We start from the raw sequence: 25,575 nt of genomic DNA on the forward strand, positions 1-25,575 counted from the left end.
AAGAATTAAGTGAAACCATTTTTGGCATGACTCCCTCATAGCATACTTCAGGATCTACAAAATGAATTTAGTCAGCCTGAATATGTTTATATCACATGTGTGACAAATCTAAGCAGCAGGATTTTTGAAGCCAGAACACCTACATGTAGTTACTGCAGATATATGTCAATAATAGATGCTCAGAACTGTAGGGGAGTTATGTGACAATATAGCCTTTACCTAAAATTTAAGTCTAAAACTAAAAGAACCTCTCTAAGAGATTCTAATGTCATGACATCTGCAGGATTAACCATAGCAAATACAACGTACATCAAACAAGAGTGAGAGAGGCAAGAATTTTAAAGTGACATCCTAGTACAGTATAGCTTACACTTTCTCATGCACAAACCAACACTGATATCCAAGCAAAAGATTACAATGCCCTGTATCATTTCTGTCATGATGGGTTCAAAGGAATGATGGGGGGAACTTAAGAGCATTCACCATACACAGGTCCTATGTTATTTCAACAGAGACTTTCCAAAAAAGAAGAGAAAAAAAAAGTAGCTACACAAAAACAACAAAATGTATTAGAGCTAAACTAACAACAACTGCACATATTCCTAGCTTAACTTGTCCTACGTCAAAAATTGAGAAGATTTAATCAGAATCGACATCCATGTCTACATTCTGGATGTCCGCGTCCCCCTCGCCCCCTCCAGACTTCCCCTTGCCCTCGGCCGCCGCCTTCTCCTCCTCCTTATCGCTGTTGAAACCCTTCTCCTCTTCATCGTAGTCGCGCTTCACCTTGGATGCCTTGCTGCTGCTGCCGCTTGAGCTCTTCTCCTCCTCCTTGGACTTGGTGCGGTCGGAGGTCCTGTCCCGGTCCCGGTCCCGGTCCCGCTCCCGCTCCCGATCCCGATCCCGCTCGCGTTCCTTCTCCCTGTCCTTCTTGTGCTTCTTGCTGCTGCTGCTGCGTTCCTTGCTGCGGCTGCGTCGGCTCTTCTTCTCTTTCTTGTGCCTGAGGAGTGACGTGAATCGTCAAAGAATGCTGGTTGAAAGACTACATTTCTCACACAATGGCTTTACAAACAGTTAAGAAAATCCTTACACTAATTTCTTTTTTTTTAAGTACAATTCCAGAAACGATCTACAAAACTTGGCTATATTCATGCCTCTTGAGGTTAACTGTGTCAGACATAGCACACATGATTGAGAATCTTGAGCATGGAAACCTACTCTTACACTTTTTAGCCTTTGGGCTACAGAAAACCTATGTCTTACTAAGAGTTCTGACCAAGGGGAAAATTCACCAAAGTGCATCCAATTTCTTATACTTCATTCAAATTTCAGCTCAAATTCAAAAGTATTTCAAAAAAAAATTATAATCCTCAATGACAAAAGTCAGTGTACTCAGGGAGTATCTGCAAGAAATCTGCCTGTCTACTCATCACTCAGCATCTTCCCTCCTTCATTTGCCCCAGCCCGATGACATATGAATGAAACCAAAGTTTTCAAAGTGTAGCTACATTCAAACTTATTTTCAATAGGACTGTGCTTCAGTGACCGATTTTGTTTTAGAGATCACTTGCAATATTGTTTTAATGATGGAAGTTGACTACACAATACTTTTTCTCAATTATTCATGTCTAGCTATCCATTGATAAACACTTTTGTTTGTGTGTAATGAAACTGCATTGACTGAGCTTTTCACTGATGATAACAACTTACTTCCTTGGAGGAGACCTGGATCCAGACCTGGATCTCCGCCTGGGAGGTGGGGAGGGAGATCCGCTGGGCGAACGGCGCCTGGACTTGGAGGGGGACTTGGATCGGCTGCGGCGCTTGGAAGGGGGCGGGGAGCGGGTGCGGCTGTGGCGGCGAGGCGGGGGCGACTTGCTCCAGCTACGTCGCTTCGGTGGCGGAGATCGGGAGCGGCTGCGGTCCCTGTTGCAGAAACGAAATAAGAATTAACATTGATTGTGAACCCATCATAGTCAGTAATGAGATCAGGCATTTCTTCTTTCCCATGGGCACACTTGAAATCATGATCACATTCTTTTCTCTGGAAAATGTGCCAGCTTTCTTCATTTGTGAAGATGCTAATGAAGAATCCTGCTGTTACGAAAATGCGATTGTGTTTTAAGTTGAATGGAATTACTATTAGATGCATTCCACTAGCAATGTGGAGGTGTCATGCTCTTTACTATTCTCTTCTGTTATCCATGTTCAGAGTCGTCCATAGTCAGATGATTGTGATATGAGCTTGGTTTCTTTGCCATGACTGTTCTTGATCCAGCATAACTATTATTGCATGGAGAAAATTGTAAATACAAAACTGCATTACAAATCTGGTAATCTTATGAAGTAATTGATGAAATCCATTTTACTAAGAATAAACCCATTCAGAAATTCAAACTAACCTTTTTTTTTCTTCTTCCCATTTTACTCTTACGTGAAATATACCTTTACTCATTATCTTATTCCCATGATTGCTTTAAAGACCCTGTCGCGTTCGGACATCATAAAATGGGAACGCTGGCCTGGCTCGGATATAATCAAGAATCCCCTTACAAAGTGTGAACAGCTTCATCACTAATCTCTGTGTTAGTACACACACAGCCGAAGAATCTCCACTTGAGTCAACCGTTACAGATGAGCGAACGCTTCAATGCATATATTCACAGAGGGGCGCTATTTGTGGTTTTCGAATGTACCCCAGTGGGCAACAAATTAAGATTGATTCAATCGGGGTCACCCATGTCTCCCCACGCTACTGAGCTCTTTAGCAGGGCGTACACATAAAGGTCTCATAACTGTTGAAAAGTTTAGAAGGGATCAGGTTTGATGACACTCACCGACTCTTGCTCCTGGACCGCCTCCGTGCACTGTAGCTGCGGGGCGGAGTCTTCGATCTCTTCCGCCGCTCCCTGAAATAAAATGTGACACATTCAGGTGAAATGTCATATCGTAAATCATGAAAAGCAGTTATGACACAGATGGGCAAAGACAATCAAGAAAAGAAGGAGCACAGTTAGAACGAAATCACAAATCACACGATTTTATCATATGATGAATAATGTGTCAAATATTTGATCTTCTGTTACGTCATTCCGGCTGGGACAGAACAGGCAAATGGCAAAGTCTTGACACATTAGGAAATGGAGCACTTCTGACTACCACAATTAGTGCTGTGAAGTCATCCAAGAAATAGTACACACGAATGCATGCCTATAGATAGGGCTTGACATTAGCAATGGCCTGGTGGCCCAGGGCGTCTAAACATTGATGTTGGGCCATCAAATTTCCAAAAAGGCCATTTTTTTGTGGCCCACTCGGGCACTTATGATTCAAAATGGATTGCTACGTTTCCACTTATTTGAGCTCGGCCATCAAATTAATTTCTGATTTAAAGATTTGTGTGTAACCCTGCTATAGATAATTATTTCATTATTCTGGACGTGGGGGAAGCAATCAAAACTGCAATTTATTGATCAGACCCAGGGTATCTACCTGACGTCAAGAAACCATGTTCCATGTAAGCCTATTCTACCTGTCACCTACAAAGTAGACTTTGACAGTCCAAAAGCATTGACATCCTCTAACAATATAATGATCCTCACAGCACAGAGTGTAGACTGATAAACAAGTCTTTACTATTTACCTAGAGCGAGATCTTCTGTCACGGCTGCGAGACCTTGAACGTCTGCGCCTTGGCGGCGTTCTGGTACGCGACCTTCGTCTGCGCGGGGGTGTTCTCGATCGTCTTGGCGGAGTCCTGGACCTGCGCCTCGGAGTTCGAGAGCGTCTCCTTGGTGATCTGGAACGGCGACGTGCCGGCGTCCACGAGCGGGACCTCCTACGAGACCTTGACCGCTTACGGGAACGAGAACGCGACCTGCGACGGGATCGCGATCGTGAACGGCGACGCCGACTCGGGCTCGGGGTGCGTTTCCTCTCTTTCTTTTCTTCCTTCTCCTCGACGACAGGAGCGATGACTGGGCAAGATAAGAAGAAGTGGAAAAGGATTAATAAAAAGCAAAACACAATCTAATCACAGGCACACATTTCAATGATGATCACTGTCATATTTCTTTATGATGAGCATGCAATACCAATTACAGATATGGATAGAGTGCACACAGAAAACAAGAACAGCAGCGAGTTTTATCAAAGGACCAGAAAAATACGACTAAGGACAAAGGATTCAGTTCAGTACTGATAACTTAACTAAACAGAAGTAATGTGGCAGACCTACATGTACAGTGTATTTCCACTGCATATGTTCATACCAGAATTATGAAGTTGGATAATGCAGTGTACAGTTTTGCTCAAAACAGTAAAATACATAATACGCTTCAAATTGATTAGTAGCAAGTATGGTGACAGACAAAGTAAAACAATACTTCTAAAACTCATACTGCAGAAAAATAAACAATCAAATTTCCTTGTTATAAACTGTAGTTGAAATGCATGATAAAAACACATACAAGGTACTTGGTACTGCAGGCTTGTACCAGGGTATTCAGACTTCAGCAATGTCCGAGATGAGGGCTTCCATGTATTTTTCGTTTGAACTATTGAATTTGCATTGGTCTATTGACTCACCTCCAGTGCTTATGAATCTCACAAACAAATTAGTACAGTGTATGTATCTCTCAAGCAATATATTACAGTCAAGTAATCATGAAGGCATTTTGCAAGGGCTCCTGTTGAGCCCAACATGAACACAATGACAAATTATATTTGTATTTTCTGTAATATTCATACAACATTTGGGTGTCATTACCTTTGGGTTTGTCTTTAAGCTCCGGTTGTAATGCTGCAAAGAAACAAAATGATTTAATTTTTGCCAACCTACACAGTGTATAGTACCACTCCTGTCATTCTCCAAGGAAAGGTCTAACAGGCAACATCTCACAATATTTCTTGATCGTAAAGTGCACACTCTGCCAATGATGTAAACCCCAAACTGCACATTATGAAATCACTCTCCAGATAACAGTATCTTGAGGCATTAGCAACTGAATTTCTCTTCATTCTTATGACCTCTATCAAGGGCACATTGGATACAAAGCTGTGGTTTGAAATGCACCGGAGGAACTGCCCCACCATTTCATGACACATAATGACACATTGTGTATAATAGCCAACTCCCTTCTCAATGTTCAAACAAAGATATGCTGAACCCATTTCTACCTGAATTAAGGGTCACCTGACCAACCTCTCCCCAAAATCACAACAAATAGGGAGAAAAACATACCACAAAGGAATAAAACTGTATTATCACATTCTTGCTGTTGTTGTGGGGATGGTGGGGGTCTCGTGTAAAACAGACCAAATTCAAAACCCAGAATGTTTATCTAATCTAAAGGATGCAAAACATTTCATCATGTATAACATTCATAAACTAATGACTAGCAGCTAAAATCAGTATCAGAAATTGAGAGGTTTCCTATGGAGGTGAATGGAAGACAAAGTACCAGAACAGTTCTAGGGTTGGGGTCAAGAATACGACTATTTATTTTGAAGAACTCCTGATAAAACCAGAACATGAATTGGCCTAGAATATGATGTATAGGAACTGACACTGCGTAAACGCTTTCTTGATTGGCAGAGTATGTGTATATGATAGGTATTACTGTACCTCTACATACAATTCTTAAGAATTTGTTTATCCTTGGAAACAGATGTCCCTCGCTTATAGCAAACGGTGATTTCTCCTCAACCTCAATGATCATTTTTTCTTTTTTTTTCTAAATTCTGACTATAAAAGCACTACATGCAGACAGATCCATTGTCTGTTCCTGGAAATAAGTAAAGTTTCGTCTCTTGTATTCATAAGGTGTCTTCCCAAGTTGCGTGTACCCTTGATCAGTTTCTTCTTCCAAATCAGTTTTCATTTTGATACATTGTAAGCATGCAAACATGCATTAAATCACATTCCTGTCAATTTGCCACTGTCCATTAGACCAATTTCTCTGCTCAAAGCAACTGGGATTTTTTATGTTTTCATTCTTAACATTATCTCACCATCAAATCACATCTGTCCATTCAACCATTCTCTTTTCTTTTTTCTTTTTTTTAAATATGTATGTTGACGTAGCAAGACGCACTTGGTTAGTTTGGGTAGAGAGAAAAAAAAATGCGAAAGAGAGGGAGAGAGAAAAAGATACCTTGCTGTAAGACATGCAGTGGACTCCCATTTTAGCAAAGTTCTCGGGACCAGCAATTTTCTTTCGTGATATCCAAATTTCGCTTTAACCGAACAAATAAACAATAAAAAACATACAACCGATAATACTGCGGCTTGAATTCTCATTTCGTTGTAACCGGAATTTCGTGATAACCTTGTCCGTTATAACGGGAGTGCACTGTATTTTCCCATGGTAAAGAAAGCGTAAATGAAGGGGTGTGTGTTTGTGTGTGTGTTTGACAGAGAGAAGAGGATTGAGCGAGAGAAAAGGTCAGCTTACCTGGATCGATAGCAGCCTGAATGAGAGCCTGGGCATCTCGGACCTGTTTCATGGTTTCCGCCAGCTCACGCTGTATGGCCTCCTGGGTCTTCGCTGGGGGCTTCACAATGGCGTTGTTGGAATGGTTTATCCTGCAGCAAAACATATGAGGCAATTCCATTAGAAACCAAGAGTCGAAAGTGAACTAGATACTGATCAGGGGCTCATGATAAATACATTTTACTTCTCCATTTGGATTGAGAATTTACAATTTCAGTTTTCCCAATTTTTACTTCTGTAACACTGACGTTTATGATTTTGTAGCTCATGATAAAGCTGTAGACATATGGTGATTACATTTTTGATGCTTTTTTAAACAGGCTTCTTCATCATCTACAGTAAATGAAATTTAGTTAGAAACACAGCACCCATCAAGATATTCTTATAGCACTTGCTGGGGCCATAAAAGTTTTACATAGTCAAGTACCAAGTGAGAAGATTCTTTCTCCTTTCATTTTGCACTTTTTTCAAACATTTCTAGTTAAATTTGCCCCTGTCTATCAAACTTGTGAGATGTTTGAATATCATTTACCATGCACATATATTCTACATTTACTTTGATGACTTTGCCGCAGGTTAATACAGAGACCCCAGCTCTTGCACTTCAAGGCCATTTTCTCAAAATCTCCCGCTCTCCCACATGAGTTTGAATTTCTCTGCATTGGCTGTGTGTGTCTCTCACTTCAGATGTATTTTCTCCCACTGCAAATTTAGTTTTCTCCTGCCAAACTTTGTTTTTGTCATATATGTTCAAAACAAGGCTAAGATACAGCACTAGACAGCATCTATAACCCAGCTATTGCAGGGCCTATAGACTGGCCCTGGAACCCACAAGGAATGTTGTGCTTCGGGCTTGTGATTTGTGATAGGCGCATATGATATAGTGCGCATGTTCATGTGATCAGTCTCCAGTTTGCAAGGGGGTCCAGGCAGGAGAATCACCTGTTTAGGATATGCTTGGGTTTGGAGTCTCTGAAAATAAGCACTGACAGATAAAGAACACACAAAAGTAGCACTGACTATATGACTTGGAGGAACATTCCAGAACAGAAACTTACTTGATTGGTCTTCCAGCAAACATGACTCCATTGTAGGTGAGGGCTTTGACGACAGAGTTCTGGTCGGTGAACTCGACAAAGGCGAACCTCGTCGGTTGCGTCTCATCCCCTGCCATGCGCACGTACTTCACCTCACCAACTTGCTGGAAGAAGGTGAGTAGCTGCTCAGCCGTCACCGTCTGCACAAAATATCACAAATTTCACAATGAGAAAGAATTGGATTTGAAAAACATGGGAAACTTCCTGGATTTGAAGATAATATCTAGAGATCTAATAGGATGAAATCATGGAATCTCCACAGTGTCAAATCCTTCGAATATCACCAAACTATACATAGCATGGGATCTATCACTTGGTCTACTCCCTCTTCATCTACATGTAATAGCCATTTAGTCTCAACCCACATGGTCTAATCCCGTTTCGTCTACAACCACTTCGTCTAATGACCATTTAGTCCGATAGCCACGTAGCCTCATTACCAGCTGGCCTAATTCCAGATGGGCTACTCCCATTTTGTCTCATACCCCCAGTTTATTAGACCACATTGAGAAAATCACAAGGAGACAAAATTGCAAATAGACCATCTGGTTTTTAGACGAAACGATATTCATCCTCTTGGATGGTATACAAAAAAAAAAAAAAAAAAAAAAAAAAAAAATAGGGGGTTAAAGTCTAAAAATAAGGAGACAATACTCCTTGACATTCCACTTCTTTTTTCTGGAGTGAAAAGCCCCAACTCACCGCAGAATCCAGGTTGCCTACGTAGATCGTTCGTCGGATCTCCTCCACCTTGGATGGGTCCACGTTGTTGAGCGGGGGCGGCTGGGGAACCCCGAGGGCAGAGAAGCTGTCTCCAGCGGCGGCGGCAGCTGCAGCAACACTGGCAGCAGCCAGGGCAGCGGGAGGCTAGATGTGTGCAGAATGACAGCAATGGAAAATATGAGGAACTTAAACAGCCGACTCATGTTAAAAGAAAGTCCTCGGGACCAGCGGTTTTCTTTCATTCTATCAAAATTTCATTAGAGCTGAACAGTAAAGTATATAAAGATATATAAATGATAATTTTGGGACCTAAATCCTAACTTCATTGTAACAAGAATTTTGTTATAACCTTCTTCGTTTTAACAAGAATGCATTGTAAAACATATGAGTGAATGAAAGCCCGCATATGTAGGTACCCACAGATCATAGCAACAAAAATGGAGTATATCTCTCTATTGCATACATATATACATACACACTCTACATTTGTATACTTCCCTCAAACATACTGCAAAATCACACCACAAAATACCCTTGTCTATTGATAGGGCGATATCCCTGACTCTGCCAAAATGTATCAAGAATGGAAGCAGCATGCTTTCTCACTACACATTCATCGAAATGACAGCTCAGCTGTGTCTAAGTGACATGAAAAACATAATGATTCCTCTTTAAAGGACAAGTTCACCTTCATAGACATGTGGATTGAGTGAATGCAGCAATATTAGTAGAACACATCAGTGAGAGTTTGAGGAAAATCAGACAATCCGTTCAAAAGTTATGAATTTTTGAAGTTTCTGCTCAGTCATGGCTGGATGAGAAGACTACTATAGCTTGTGATGTCACATGTGTACAACGATATAAAGAAAACATAAAGAAAATTCAACATATTTTCACTTTTCTTGCATAACAAATGAACACTCCACTTCTCTCTTTCAGAAGGCAGGGGGAATAATATTGCCCTTAATATACATCAGTAACAAGTTGAAGAAATGTGCACTTTTTTCAAAAAGTAAAGTTTTTATAAAATCCTCTTTTTATTTTCTTTATATGGTTGTACGCATGTGACATCATGCACTGTAGTAGTCTTCTCATCCAGCAGTGACTGCGCAGATACTTTAAAAATTCATAACGTTATAACAGATTATCGGATTTTCCCCAAACTTTCACTGATGTATTCTACTAATGTTGTTGCATTCATTTAATCCACATGTATATGAAGGTGGACTTGTCCTTTAAAATATACCGCACACAAACTGTATTGCACACATACATGTACATCAAGTGTATGGAACAGGTAGATGAGCTATTGTACAAGTTGTACATTGTATGTCCACTTCTCCAACATTAGACAACCCTCCATGTTCAATGAATGCCTTACCTGAGTGATTTGAGACATGAGGGGCTGTGGCGGGGTCGGGAGGAGTCCAGTTCCCGGGTTGTTCATCAAGCTCGAAATCCCACCACTGAGACCGCCCGTCAAATTGGCAACCATCTGCAGCGCCTTGCTCTCCTCTGGCATGGCACCTTTAACAAACAAGCAAACCACAAGGAGATTAGTAATTATCATTAGTATTGTTATCATTTTATTACTATCATTATTATTATCATTATCATCATTACCATTTTTATTATTGCCATTATTATCATTCACTACTATGCAGTCATTCTGTACATTTAAGCAAAGGTACATACGTGTAGTTCTAAAATGTGGAGGCTAAATGATGTCTATAACATTGATTCTAAACATGCTCCCCTGGATTACATAATGAAACATGCAATTCAAGATCACATGACTGAAGTAGTTTGCAGGCACAAACCCTTGTTGGTCGTAAAGGAGTCTGCGTGCACCAAGACTACTACAAGCACCACTGCACTGCAGCCTCTCCCAATCCACCTTGTTGGGAGAAGCTACAACACAGGGCCTAAGGGACAATGCCGGAGTGGTGCATGTAGTAGTCTTGGCACAGACTCCTAATAATATCTCAGCTGAAATAACTCGGACGGGACAAATTTAATCCCTCTTGTATGAAGAAGGCCCAGTCAACACTGCCAATGGCATTATAATATCCAATAATACCATTGAGCAAGAATGATAAGGGCGTTAAGTTGCCTCAAATACTATGGCTTTAGTGGTAACTTAACGCCCTTATCATTCTCACCCGACGATATATAAGCGTGTATGCCAATGAACATTGTACTTAAGGTGATTTAAGGTTGCCTATAAGTTTGTGAATTTAAATTTTCACACTGAGATTACTCAGTGAGCATTACAGCAATACAAAATTGTTTCTCCATGACAAATGGCAATTACAACTTCTTTACAAGAACACCAAATCTCTCCAACTGACCGTCAAGGAATGGGGTGACTTGCAAGGGCCGGTCTATGAAGACTGTGTTGGTCAGGTGCTGGGCCATGCCCACACTGGTGGGATCCTCGAAGTGCACAAAGCATATCCGTGCTGTCACTGGTAGGACAGAATCCCTTTGAAAGAGAGAGTGAGAGAGAAAAAAAAATGATGGTCGCATAGCACACAGAGACTTTGCATTACAGCTTAACCATTTGAGGACGGTTTGATTTTGCTACAACACGCATTTCCCATACACACCTGCCCGAGTATACTCGGGACTTGTCCTCAACGGGTTAAAGGTGGCACAAAATGTAATTAATGATGGTCATTGACATTATGGCATTCATTGGGTTGAAAGCTAATTCAGTTAATATCTGAGAGTTACGCGACTTACACTTACACTACACATTATTTCAAACACCAACACCAAGTAGGGGGCCGACACTTGCTGCACAAGAAACAAGGGATTTCGAGATGTATCAGTACCAGTACAGTACAATGTACCAAGGTTCGACCTCCCATACCAAAACATGACCTTGCCTAGGTTTCTACATGTAGCCAGACATGTAGCCAGATTACTTATGTACTTAGCACCCGGGTGCCCAAGTTGACTTGATGTCTGAATACTCTGATCCTAAACTAGCTGGAGTGGTGGTGCATCATCGTGCCTACATGTAACTACGACCAGCAGCCCCATACGCATAGCGTAATGGGGCTGCGCATTGTAGCATTCACGATCATGACAAGCAAATATCGCGGATAAATATCAACTTAAAATCAAACAATTTTTTTCAATTTGAAGACTTACCAGTAAAGTTGAAGTATTGACAACAGGCTTCGGGTAACGTTTGATTCTGCCAATGGTCCCTTTCTGTTCGAATTGATGACTTACATTTTGTAATGTGACTCGGTCGAGACGAACCTAGGAGAAATACGCTGAATTGACGGCCAGCGCATGCGCACACATTACATGAAATCCATGACCGGATTAAGATGTTTGTGTGCCCATGCGCTGGCCGTCAATTCAGTGTAGCTCTCCCAGGTTCCTATCGACCGAGTCACATTAAGACATCAATTCGAACAGAAAGGGACTATTCAGTTATTAGCAGAACCAAACGTTGCCCGAAGCCTGTTGTCAATACTTCAACTTTACTGGTGAGTCTTAAAATTGAAAGAATTGTTCGATTTTAAGTTGACATTTATCCGCGATACTCGCTTGTCATGATCATGAATGCTACAGTGCGCAGCCCCATTACGCTGTGCGAATGGGGCTGCCGGTCGCAGTTACATCGTGCCTAACTATACACAGCCCAGTCGCTGTACATGGTACGTCGCGACAGGGCTGTACGAGCACGACCACCAACCACTAGGAGAGCGACGTAATCGGATCACGATAGCTTTGACTTTTGATACTTACGATCATTTTTGTCACCTCAAACTCATCGAGTATACTCTTCAATATTTACTCTACATCTGATGCTATCAGTATTCAAATGTACGTAATGAAACTTACCGAAATTGATCATCATATCCAGCATGTCCACACGGTACACAATCTTTCACGCCAGGCCAAGTTTAGATATCGGGTGGTCACGTGATGTGAATGCCCTTTCAAAAGGTCGCGCTGTCGACCGTGCTGCTACACTCAAGCAGCGCACGCACGGTTACTAGTATACAGCTATAAACTGTACTGGGCTTGGCGGCGGCTGGCGTCTGGTCGGGCGAGGAGCATTGAGCTCCATACCACGGTTATTGTGTAGCAGACGCCAAGGTTTGTTCGACACTTTCAACGCACACACCGCGCGCTCGCTCTGGAGCACTTCCGGTCACGCATGCGCATAAGTCAAGGCGCCATTTTGAATCCTGCAACGACGAAGCCCGACGGTCAGGAATTGCGCCAGAAAGTGTCATTTATTTGTTCCACGGACTTATCGCAAGTGGTCTCCATGGACCCAGTGTGGCGAACTATTCTTCTGTAATAGAAACATGCATTTAACGTGAGTAAAGTATTCTGTTTAAAGGAGAAAAGTATACATTTTCCTAAGTTTTGTAGTTGTGTTGAGGTTCCTCACTTTGAGGCTGCATGCCGCGCTCGTCAGACGCTGTTTTCGCATAACGAAAAGGCGTCTGGTCGGGCTACATCGTGCCTAACTTTTGTTGCAATTAACGTAGAGATGATTACAAGCTGTTCAGCTCAAGTCTACGTAAATTTGAAACTCTAACCACTTAAATTACTCTCCTAGTTCTGTAGTTAGATTTTCTTTATTCACCTTACTGGTATCACTCTTAATAAATCAGTGTTAACTTGGTTAATCAACTGTTAACAACTGGTTAATTCAGACAGTGACAACATCAGCTAATCAGTAACAACATTGAACAGAACACCATCAATAAGCGAAGTCTGAAGGATCAGTCAGTCTTACCCTCTAAGTTGAATAGTCCACTAGATTTTATTTGGTAAACTTTACTTACTCTTTTGGGAAGAGTCGAATGTCTTCGATTTTGCCCAAGAAGCTGAACAGAGTTCGCACCTGTTCCAGCGTTGCTGCCGACGACACATTATTTACTTGCGCCACTTTTGTCACTGCCATCTTGAGAAGATCGCCCCTTTCCGGTACTCTCTAAATAGGAAAAGGGCGAAATACTCCTGCTTTGGACAGAAGAACCTCCTCTAGTAACTACAGTGTGTCGATCATCTCATGCAGACCCCAAAGTTACCTGTTTCAAATGTTTCTTCTGGGTGCAACTCACATTGAAGACGTAGTTTCAACGTTGGAGTGCACACAAATTTATACCGTGCATGCGTGCATTGACCAGTCCTCTGTAGTAGCCGAGTGGTCTAACTATGCATCATGCACGCAATGCCAAAGCTAGATCCACTGACTGCTGCGTGGTGCGTGTGGCGCTTTCGCGTCCTTTTGTATGGTAGCCTCAAAGAGCTTTTTCCCCAGTACTAGTACATTGTACATTGTTATGTGTGGTGGAGAGGAGAAAAATCTCTCAGTTGGAAAGGGGATGGCAAGTACTTAGCTAACTGATCAGTGGGAATCAGAGGGAATGCTGGGCAGAAGCGGATCTAGAGGGGGAGCAAAAAAAATAAACAAATAAATAAATAAATAAATAAATAAATAAATAAATAAAATCCGGGGGCCATTTTTTTTTATCTTATCTTTTTTTTAAAACTTCAAATTTTTTTTTTCTATTTATGTATTGCACATGGCAATGACCTCTATACCAAAAATAGTGGTGTTTTAGATTCAAGAAAACGCCATTTTCACTCACAGATTTTCAAAAATTATCCCTACTGTGAGAGGGGGGACACCCCCTCCCACACCCTCCCCCCCCCCCTCGCTCGCTCCGCTCGCATATATACCGAACCCCCCTTTATAAAAAGCTAGATCCGCCCCTGCTGGGGGATGATTGTTCCAATCCTTGTGGGATTCATTTGAGAGTGCATTATATATCGATTGTTGTGTGAAAATTATTTGCTTCAGAATGGTCTCATATTCAAGTAATGCGCAGTTAAGTTCAATGTTTCCAGGTTAGCATGCCTGTACAATGCCGGGGCGATCGTTATATTATGAAAGAGAGAGATTTTTCTCAGGCGCTCTTTATTGTTTTCTGACTTACTTTCTTTATTTCTTTCGTTTTCCTTTTTTTTTTTTGTTATGTTCATGTTTTCTTTATTTCTTCTTCCCTTCTTCTAACTTTCATTCTTTTTTTTTATATAAATCTTTCTTCCTAGACGGATGTGTTTTATGTATCTTCTCTTTTCATCTTCTTTTCTTTCTAACTTCCTTTCATTATAATTCTCTTTCTTTGCTGTCAATACTTATAGCGGGTATTTTGTTTTCCTGTTGCAGTTCCAGTTGAGCATTATAGTTATTTTGGTTTCTCTATAGCGTGAATCAGAACAATCTTATCTAGATACTATTTGAAAGGAACTCCTCGCCGATAACACTTCGGCCAAATTTTCACGGTATCATAAGAGTAGAAACAAAAAGTTTTAAAAAAAGGTTACTATATAATATATAAGTATAGTTTCACAGATATCATGTTCATCATTCCAAAAGTTCGTTAGTCCGCAAGTGAAATAAGGTTCGTTATTCCGATCGTTCGTTATTCTGAAACAGACAAATAGGCCTTCCTACATGACCTAGATGTTCGTTAAACCAAAAATGGAAACGGATTCGTTAATCTGAACATTAAACATTTTGGCGTTATTCCGAAGGTTCCGCGAATCAAGGGTCATTAATTCGAAAATGAAAGGTTTCTTATTCCGAAGGTTAGTTACTCAGACAAAAAAAAAAAAAAAAAAAAAAATGAAGAGAAGGTGCGTACTATAAACGAACCGTTGGAATTACGAACCTCATTTCGTTTTCGGAAAAACGAACCTTAGGCCCATTTCATTTTCAGATTAACTAATCCGGAATAACGAATTGTAGCATTCAAAATGTGCAGTGCATATAGTAAGAGGTTTCACGGATACAGATTTGTGTTTATCATAAATGCTGCTTAGTCAAGTTCAAGGGGAAACACTGAGTTTGAGAAGCATCATTTCTCCCGGAAGATTACACAAAGCTACTGAATACTATAATATAATTACGTTTATCCATCATAATTCATTAAATCATGGCGTCGTCGTGCTCGTTGATTTTAGATATCATTGTATAAGATTTATGATACGAACGTTGTATCGCTGATTCATGAGAATATGGTATGGACATTTTGCATATGATATTTTTGATAAATACTATTGATCATGCGACACACATCAACAAGAGCCCAATATTTCAACGTGTTAAGGTATACCCCCACTGCGGGTTACAACTGTGATAAGCATGACACGTACGTTTATACTACAATGTGCATACTTTGTTGAGTTTGACTCAAAATAAAGTCTGTTTGCAGCAATTAGTAATATTATACAAATTCATCATCTTATTTTCTTTAATACAATCAACCTATTGTCACATATACCGGCAGCAGTTAAAATGTTTTGCTCATTTATACACATGTAGTTGACTGCAGCGTATAATGGGTGATATAGATTATTTCTATTCATTGCAACATTGATGAAATACATATCAAAAAAAAAATAATAATTCCTGCGGTGGAAATATTCCTAAATGATTTCTGACTGGTCTAAGATATTATGTTCTGTAAATTCACACCTTTCTGTATTCATTATTGATTAAAAAGAATATGAAAATCACGTCTTGTGTGTGTTTGTTAATGTGTTAACTTATCGTCTTCTTTTTACCTGTGTAAACATTTGAAGAGTTTTATTGCAAAATGAGCTGAGCGCCACTTTTAAAGTAAGTTCATCGATCATCAGATAGAGTAAAATTGAACCTTTCCAGTAATACTGTGACCTCACTATTGACATTACAAGGACTATTCTACAATTTATGATTAAAATATCCTGTATTTTCTTATCATTTTCGTTGTTTTAATCACAAATATCTCAAATTAAAGGGGAAATCCAGTCCAAAAATAAGTAAGTGATAAAAAAGAGTAAAATCTTAAGAGTTCAACGGTAAAGATTTGACTGAAATTGGATGAAAAATAAGTTATGAAAGTTTGAAGTATTGCTAAAGATTTCTGCAAAACAGTTCTTGTACAGTGGATATGAATATGCAAATGAGTCAGCTAACCATGTCATAACCTCACAATTTTCCAGTGATCGTGCACAAAAAAAAAATGTGGAAAATTCAACGTTTCTGTCATTGAAGTCTGTAAAATGATATTATTCCTGGTTGAATAGCTTCAGAATAGTGATCAGTTAGATATACCAGGATTTGAGCCTCGGGTATAAACCGTTTGAATGACAAACTGGATACAAACCATATGGCAAGTTATGGGGGATGACATGCTCACTTTGCCATTTGCATATTCATATTGACCGTTTAAGAACTGTTTCCTCAAAAATTAGGGAAACTTCAAAATGTCATAACTTCCTTATTTTTCATCCGATTTCGATCAAAATTATACCGTGGAACTCGTAATATTTTACTCTTTCTTATCAGACTAACTTATATTTGGACTGGATTTCCCCTTTAACAAGAATGGAGTTCGTCCGCTTTGCGATAAACCTCTTCATTTAGTATCCATTGTAACGGTATTATAAGATAGCTTTATGCAATAAGATTGAACATCGCCTCGTATACGTCCGATAACCAGCCAATCTATTTTTCTCTTGTATTTTTAGGGCCTACATTTTTCAAGGTGTTTGATTATTGCTGGTGTTGTTATCACAACATAGTACATGTCCACTATGGAAATATTGCGTTATTTTTTTTTCTACGTTGCAACCCTGAGCAGTATAGAGTATTATAGGCATATACCTAATATATTCTTCAACCTATAGGTGACGTCTTTGAAGCTATACATTGATAAATCCGCTTTGCCGTCCCAAAGTACGGTGAAAACTTTGATGAACTTGAACATCAAAATTATTTTGTAACGTTTCAGAAAATAATCAACAAATTTCCAAGGGAGGAAGGTCCCATCAGTGTAATTATCTACCAGTTTCAGTATACTAGTGTACAGAAAGCAACAATATCCCTCTTTATTAGCGTTAGTGGATATAAAACTATTAAATCTGAGAAAAAAAAGATCAACGAATAAACAGTAACATGAGTCGATAAGCAGACTTCATGCCGGACTGATGAGTAGAAACAAGAAGAATTAGATGCGTTCACTACAAATTTCCATTATTTATAATTCAGAGCCTCATCAGAAAGGTGGGAATACACATTTTCATTACAATGTACTTGCATTGCGCAAGTGGTTTTAATTCATTACAATTTTGTCTGATCGAGAAAGGTCAGTTGCGTTCCTTCTACTTCAATCTCTCTCCTTACCCTATAGTGTTTCGTAAACTATGATAAATCCATGTGTGTCTATTCGTTGTAAGTATCATTCAGTATAGAACCCATCAATAAAAGCATGTCAAAATGCATAGCTGGTATAGATCTTTATAATACAGTGATGGTCTATTACACTAAGTGCATTATGAAGTTATGAGGACTGATGAAACCGGTATATAAAACTGATGTGCAGAACTGCACAATACATGCGTTCATGAGCACAAATTCCACTCCACATAAAACTTTAGGCATAAATGATTTTCTTTCGTGCACCGCTCAAGGACTATCGGCTAATAACCAGGGAGGGGGGGGGGGGCATTTCATGAAGCATTTTGCCCGACAAAGTTGTCGGACAAATTTGCTCTCAGCCAATCAGATGCAAGGATTACAGTAGCTTGTAACAGTTTGTCAGAAAAATATCCGACCAAAATGCCTGTGAAATGCCCCCCTGATCCCTCAATAATAGAGAAAATATTATTGATATTGGTGGACAAAAAAATCCAGACAGAAAAAAAAGCCCCATAAAAGACCAATAATCATGATACTCTTTTTATTCATTATTCAATTCATTTTTGCTTGTTCGTATTTAAAAAAAAAAAAAAAAAAACATGTTTTGAATACCGTTCTGATGCACTATCGTTCACGATCAAATGTAAAATATAAAAAGATTTAAAAAATAAATAACATGCTAGCAATGATGACAGCGTGTTAGTGACTGACAAGCGCCCTCTACCATTCAGGGTTGTACTATTCCTTTTTCATTCATTACTTTATATTAATTTTATTTTTCCATTTCCAGCAGATATATTGTGTGTGGTAACCTGGTCCTCGATTCTATATTGATAAGGTCAGTCGTCATTTCAATATGCCTACCACTTTTTCACGTCAAACGTTACCTTGTGTAACAGCAGCAGGGGAAATACTCAATGGTATCAAGAAAGATGAAAAGGTTTTCTGAACATTTTTAAGCCTACTTACACAGAAGACTGGGCACGATGACTTGCACCCATGGTTAATGTTGTGCTGAAATAGAATGAGGGAAATCATGTACTATGTATAAAGGCATGCATGAACATAATCTAGAAGCCTAATTTACAGTTAACTTGGCTCAGTGTCAATAATATTGACATTGTACACAAAAGTGAATTCTGAAGCAAACGACAGTTGATTTATAAGAAAGTCACAATAGAAGGTAATGATATTTCATTAGTGATTGAATCGATTTTAAAGGGGAAATCAAGTCCAAATATAAGTTAGTCTGATAAAAAAAGTAAAATCATACAAGTTCAACGATAAAAATTTGACTGAAATCGGATGTAAAATAAGGAAGTTGTGACATTTTGAAGTTTTGCTAATTTCTGCACTACAGTTCTTGTACAGTGGATATGAACTAGCAAATGAGTGCGCAAACCATGTCATACCTTCACAATTTTCCATTGATCGTGTACAAAAAAGAAAATTCAATGTTTCTGTTATCAAAGTCTGAAACATGATGTTAAAGTACCAGGTTGAATAACTTCAGAATAGTGATCAGTTAGATATGCAGTACACTGTAAAAACATCGGTGTTAGATTTAACACCACAGGTGTTAAATCTAACACCGATCAAACTTCAATAAAGGACCACACCCACAGGTGTTAAAAATGCACTGTGATGGTGTTGAAAAGTGTTCACCTGACACTTCGTGGTGTTAATTTGACACTGTACCTGGTGTTATTTTGATACTGTACTGGTGTTAATTAAAAAGTGACACCACATGGTGTTGATTTGATATTTGCTGGTGTTAATATCAATGGTTTAACACCCGTCCAGCTTCAATAAGGGACCACACCAGCTGGTGTTACTTTGGTGTAAATTTATTTTCACATTTTTTCAAAAATCTAGTATTTTAATGTAAAATTCTTGATCGTCTTGTTTAAATTAAAAATCAACAAGAAGTGCAGTTACTAAGAAACTCTTCAAAAAACAGTTTAACATTTGGAAATGACACCCGTAGGCGTTAATTTAACACCATAAATGAGCACCGAAAATTTAACACCAGCTCGGTGTTCACTATTTAACACCGGACTTTTTGCAGTGTACCAGGATTTGAGCCTCGGGCATAATTGCGTTTGAATGAAAAACTGGAAATTTCAAAATTTTATGTACAAACTATATATGGCAAGTTGTGAGGGAATGACATGCTCACTTTTCCATTTGCATATTCGTGATAATTATTGACTGTTCAAGAATTGTTTTCTGAAAAATTAGCAAAACTTTGAAATGTCATAACGTCCTTATTTTTCTCCCGATTTCAATCAAAATTTTACCGTTGAACTCGAAAGATTTTACTCTTTCTTATCAGATGAACTTTAGATTTAATTACCCTTTAAATTCCCCTTTAAATTGTTTAAATGGGGGAAAGATGCATCATTTATACTTGTTTTTCAATTTTTTTAAAGCTTGTACACTAGTGGAAATATTATAAGAAGGTCTATTTCATGGTACCAGGAAGTTTTGTCTGTTATATATATTAGGCCCTATTGGTTCTTTTTGCATTTGCAGTTAATGGCTGGTACCAAAAAAAAAAAAGAAAAGAAAAGAAATTACAGTATTTGGTTGGGACCGGAGAGGACGTTATTTGAGTTCTTACTGTAAAAATTAGCAATTGTAATTAAGAGCTAATATCATATTGCTCAGAAAATATGCAGATGGTACGTGTCACTCTGTATCTGTACAAGTACACCTATGTCTGTGTTTTTATCATATAGTAGCCTATTAATGTGCGTATCAATACATGTACCGATACTGGAATATACAGTGTATAGAGCCTACTGTTACTGTTACCATAATAGTTTGGATTGTGCAAGTTACCCTTGACATTAAATTTGTTAAATTCTGTCAAGTTAAAGGTCCTGTTTACCTTTGGGAACAGTGATTTAAAACAAAATGTTCAAGATATCACATTTGGATGCAAATCATGTGTAGGTCTGATGTGTCACAAAACATCCTGCCATACAAAATTTTTGCAATAAAGCCTAAAATATAAGGAGATATAAGTATTTTTCTCATCAAATCATTACTGTAGATGGTTTAGTCTGGAAACATTTTTATTATAGCTACTGTTCACATTTTGTGTATTCAACAATACTTCAAACATCGATTGAACAGATTCAGATTTTTACAGTGGTTGTTTCTATCCCGAACTCACATTTAAGAACTATTTTAAAGCACTAATGCTGGGTGTTCGTTTCATCTGCGAATGGTAAATTATGCCTATTTTGCCACAGCCATTTTGTAAATTTTGTGTTTTCATAATGGCAGCCTTTCATAATAGTTGTATTACTTGCTTGTTCGTGAACTCACATACCCCAGTGGGGTGATTGAGTTAATAAACTTGAAACAACGAGTTATGTAACTTCGTTGTAACACTAATGGTCAAGTGGTCATGCTCCGCATCATCGAATACAATACCAGTAGGCTCCCCCCCCCCCCCCCCTCCTCCCCCCAACAGTTTACTTTTCGTTTTGTTGTGCAAGCTTGTGTTCAGTTACTGTATCTTGAGTGAAAAGCCTCATTCGCGACCACCAAACTAAAATTCGCAACGCGCACGCATGAGTTCCGCTTACGCTTCCGTGCTTGCCCTTACTACATACACTAAGCTTTTCGAGCTACTACTACGACTAGTAGCTTCCTGCATGATAGCTAGCTGCGCACATTGCATTTGGTGACTGCACACGCGAATGTTTATTTTCTACAGGGTCAGAGTGTGGAAAATCGAGATCTGGGAGGTGAACAAAATGATTAAATAAAGGTAAGACAGTTACCAGTGACTTTGATATTACAGAAACAGATGAGCTTGATTATTATCACGTAGATGATGGATAATATTTTGTAATCTGAGCTCGTTTAACAGATGAATGAGCAAGGCGATGTGATAGATTTTTTTTTTTTCTCTCAGAATGCTAACTTTAGAACCAGCTCGTTTGTAAATGGGTGGGACTACACACAGTTTGTGACGCTTAGTTTCCCATTGAAAAGCGCGTTCTTAACGTAATTAGTGCTAGATGTACTATGAGTCATTGTTAGTAGTATCGCCTATTAGCGCCAGTAGAAATATATTTTGTAGTATGCATTCCAACAGAATGTATTTGTCACTGAAGAAAGTAAATTTTCAAACGGACACTGTAAATTCACGTTGGTTCGTCATTCATTCATTGGCATCTAATGGTTTAAGCAGGGTTGCACACTCACACCAGCTCATCCGCTCATTTTTTATGGTCTGACCTCACTGTCGCGTCGGACCAGTACTGTCAGTAGGAACCCAGTTTTTCCATGTTTTACTTATCCATTCTGGTGATTCTGACAGTGATTTTTACAGGTCAGGGACCGTTGGGCCAGTGCCAACGTGCAGCGTGAAATAAAGTCATGGTTATTGATCTTTTTAGAACGAGAATTCGAAGAAACTTAACCAAGTGTTGTTTTTGAAACAGAGTATTGATATTGTTACATCAGGGGCCTGACAGCAGGTATTTGTCACTGAAGAAAGTAAATTTTCAAACGGACACTGTAAATTCACGTTGGTTCGTCATTCATTCATTGGCATCTAAGCAGGGGTGCACACTCACACCAGCTCATCCGCTCATTTTTTATGGTCTGACCTCACTGTTGCGTCGGACCAGTACTGTCAGTAGGAACCCAGTTTTTCCATGTTTTACTTATCCATTCTGGTGATTCTGACAGTGATTTTTACAGGTCAGGAATCGTCGGGCCAGTGCCAACGTGCAGCGTGAAATAAAGTCATGGTTATTGAACTTTTTAGAACGAGAATTCGAAGAAACTTAACCAAGTGTTGTTTTTGAAACAGAGTATTGATATTGTTACATCAGGGGCCTGGCTCAAGGCCCTTTAAACTGAGTTGCTTGCAGCAGGAATTAGGAAAATGATGTATAGTGTACTGTTTAAGTCTTACTTCCATTACATGTGGTAACCATACTCCAATTTTGTTTGTGTTGTGCTGAGGTAAAGTAGGGCAGTGACCGTGATTAGTAAGTGTGAACTGGTTTGGGAGAAGCTGCTGTACATTGCATTCTATAGGCCCTACAGCCTGTACGTACTTTACAAGGGCCTGCTTTGATTTTTGTTTGCAGTCACTTCACCCATCATCAGTTTCCCTACCATAAACTCTAGTTCATTAGTCTTGATTTAATTTTCAATGAACATTTAGAGTACAGGAATAATGCATATGATATGGCTGAGTTATATATTTCACAAGTACAAGATAATATTTGGGCGATGTTGACTTATAAGACAATTTTGCAAAGTGGTCAAATTTGAAATAGAGTTCCTCTAACCTCTTCTTTCTCTTGAGCAGCCGGCACTGACATGGAAAACAAAGACCCCAGCCCCTCTCAGGGGGCACGCCCATCTGAAGTATCCAGTGCAGCACAGGTGTCGGGGAACAGGACGTCTCCACCAAGCCAGCCAGTGCCAGGAAACAAGAGAGAGAACATGCCATCGTCGGACGGGGACAAAGTACCAGCCCCAGAGTCACGACTTCAAGCCGGAGCTGACATCATTGGGCCAAAGGAGGCGGAAGCAGAGAGCGCAAAGAAGAGGCCCAAGAAGAAAGAGAAGGTACTGAAAGATCAGAGGGATAACAACCCCCAAAAGAAGGGTCAGGCGAGTACCCGTGAAGAAAGTAACTCGAACCAAGCGGAACCATTCAGGCCTGCAGCGGACCAAATGGTAAAGGAGACGGCGGGTGCCACAGACAGTAGACATGCTTCCGCAAACATCAGGAAGACCTCTGCCAAGAAAATGCAAAGGAACCATGCCGTGAAGCTCGCAAATGCAGAAAAGAGTGAAGAGCGCAGGAGAGCTCAAGGCGGTGTGAACGTTCAGGAGCCATCCTCCAAAAATGATGGTAGTGAGAGTGTCCCCAGTGAACATGCAGAAAAGTTGGCCAGGACTCCTCAGCCGCAAGTGACCAATACGAACAAGAGGAAGGGCGTAGAGAGGAAACTGCCTAGGAAGCTGGTTAACACCAACCTGCGGACGGAAGAAAAGGCAGTGCCGACACCATCAACCGCTAACCGCAGAGAGGGCTGGCGTGATCTGAAAGAGAGAGGTGAGCCAAAGGAACAGGAAGAAAGGAGCCGGCAGGCAGATCCGGTGGCACCGCAGATTCTCTCGACCCCAGAGCATGAGCGGAGCAGTGAGGAGAAGCATGGCCACAAATCCTTCGCAGAACAGGAGGATGAGCTTGAGAAGACCTACATATTCAGACTTTCAAAGGTACGTGTGATGGGCTATTGTGAGTGGTACAATCTATTTGATAGTTTGTGTGTAATTATGGTACAAATTGCATTTTGAAAGGTTTGCTCTGTTCTTTACATCAGGTTTTTGCATTCATTCATTCAATTAAACCAGCTTGTTTTGGATGTTTGCAAGGTATGCAATGTAGGATAGAATGTAATCAGATGGAAATCAATGTTCTTTTTCATTTTGTTAGATCTTCCCCAGTTGCAGATCATAGCCATTATCAAAAAGGTATGATAATTTGAGGGATTGCAATTACCTGGGTATGGCTGTCATCACAGGGAACAGAAAAATTATTTTGTTGTCATGGTACCATCTTGCTCTGAGTCTCTATTTGGCTCTTACAATAACGTAAGAAGCCGGGGAGCAGTCATACTGTGAAAATGATAAATGAAAGTAGAACCAGAAATACTGAAGTGATAAAGTGAGAAAATAGAATTTGTAGGAATAGAGTTGACTAAAAATATACATTTCTTGCTGCATTGTTGGTACTACATTGTACATTGTAAGTGTTAGCATTTCCAGATGCCAAAGTAGGTACACTACAATTCCTAACAATTACCCTATTTGGACCACATCCCATCACACAAAATAATTTCATGAGGTGGCTCTCATGTTTAGATGTGCATAATTATATATCCTTGCTACCCTGAATTGCTTTCAGTGAGAACGTGGCCACGATTCACCTGTATGCTAATAGCAGAATATTATTTTTGTCCACGCATTGTATCCCTGTTCTTCCACAGAAAAGCATAAAATTCCCACGTGCCCAGTATTACTGCAGACTGTGCAACTATCACATCGACACTGTGCCGCTCTGCTGGACGCATATTGACCAATCAAGACACAACAGACTGGCAAAGGTACAAGATTCAGTCTAACCATTGTTTGTCACTCAGTGTTGCAGTCACAATAAGTCTGTCTTATCAAATGCACAAGAAATACATCCCTGTGATTATCTCTAAATCTGTTAAAAATACTACTCGGTAGAGGTGATTTAAGAGTTATTGTCAAATAAGATATTTACCTGATCATGTCAAATTGCTCTGCCTCACTGTGATTTAGATTTCAAAGACCCCCTCCTTTTCCCATAAACAAGAATAAGAATAAATGAATCTAACAGAAATGAAAATTAGATAAATGTAGAGAATAATAGTTCTATTGCTAATGTTGCTATTAAGATAAAGATGGGGTAAGTGAATGTAAGATGTAATATGAGTGTAATGCTTTTGATTGGATTACTCTAATTGATAAGAAAAATAATAATGCATTCATGTATAAAGTTGGTAGTTCTTACAGCTCTTTCTGCAGACCCTCACATAATTATCTGTCATTTACACTTGTATTTGTGGAACAGTCATTGGGTAAAGAGATATGACATTCAACGAATGGGCCAACCTTACACTATGCAAATTTCGCCCTGACGTTGTCTTTGTAATATTTGTGGTATTTCATGAAATGCTCAGTGCTTTGCATGAGATGTCTGCAAATCATGATTTGACTGTTGTCTGCCGATGTTTGAAGGCCAAAGAGTCCGAGAACTTCTTCAAGAACCTGCCACCGCCGTCCAAAGCGCATGCCCAAGCCCTGACCGAGCTGCTACAGAGAGTGGAGGAGGAGCACAGTCTGACAGGCAGTGAGATGAACGTGCGACTTGGGATTGCGAGGAGAATGGAGTCAAACCTCCAAAGTTATTTGCCAGGTAAATGATGAGGTTGCCATTTTATTTTTAGTTTAT

At 39.6% G+C, this 25,575-nt stretch overlaps 2 protein-coding genes across 2 annotated transcripts in view; one reads left to right on the plus strand and one right to left on the minus strand.

The window, feature by feature from the left end:
* Positions 1–427: 427 nt before the first annotated feature.
* Positions 428–13,461, minus strand: LOC139709614 (uncharacterized). The gene is made up of 11 exons (XM_071621572.1): positions 13,138–13,461; positions 10,666–10,799; positions 9,696–9,841; positions 8,294–8,458; positions 7,553–7,731; positions 6,456–6,586; positions 4,769–4,801; positions 3,644–3,977; positions 2,838–2,909; positions 1,711–1,926; positions 428–1,000 (listed from the first exon to the last, which is right to left on the minus strand). Exons 1-11 carry the CDS (start codon positions 13,254–13,256, stop codon positions 640–642), a joined length of 1,890 nt encoding a protein of 629 aa, XP_071477673.1. The 5' UTR covers positions 13,257–13,461; the 3' UTR covers positions 428–639.
* A 7,791-nt stretch (positions 13,462–21,252) lies between these two features.
* Positions 21,253–25,575, plus strand: part of LOC139709609 (terminal uridylyltransferase 7-like) — a 40,730-nt gene continuing 36,407 nt past the window's right edge. Inside the window, exons 1-4 of the mRNA XM_071621568.1 lie at positions 21,253–21,330; positions 22,891–23,813; positions 24,584–24,700; positions 25,362–25,539. Of these exons, the coding sequence (XP_071477669.1) occupies positions 22,902–23,813; positions 24,584–24,700; positions 25,362–25,539 (1,207 nt within the window). The 5' untranslated portion in view covers positions 21,253–21,330; positions 22,891–22,901. The remainder of the gene's footprint in view (positions 21,331–22,890; positions 23,814–24,583; positions 24,701–25,361; positions 25,540–25,575) is intronic.

This window comes from Diadema antillarum, unplaced genomic scaffold (assembly GCF_040938485.1).
Source record: "Diadema antillarum isolate AM-2024a unplaced genomic scaffold, OU_Dant_1.0 seq00001454_RagTag, whole genome shotgun sequence".
Classification (NCBI taxonomy): domain Eukaryota; kingdom Metazoa; phylum Echinodermata; class Echinoidea; order Diadematoida; family Diadematidae; genus Diadema; species Diadema antillarum.

Coding starts and splice junctions, on each gene's coding strand:
- LOC139709614 (XM_071621572.1), bottom strand. CDS start 13,256: ATGGCAGTGACAAAAGTGGCGCAAGTAAATAATGTGTCGTCGGCAGCA. Junction 9,842..10,665: donor AGTCACCCCATTCCTTGACG/GTCAGTTGGAGA, acceptor TGTTTGTTAAAG/GTGCCATGCCAGAGGAGAGC. Junction 3,978..4,768: donor GCTTAAAGACAAACCCAAAG/GTAATGACACCC, acceptor TATCTTGCCCAG/TCATCGCTCCTGTCGTCGAG.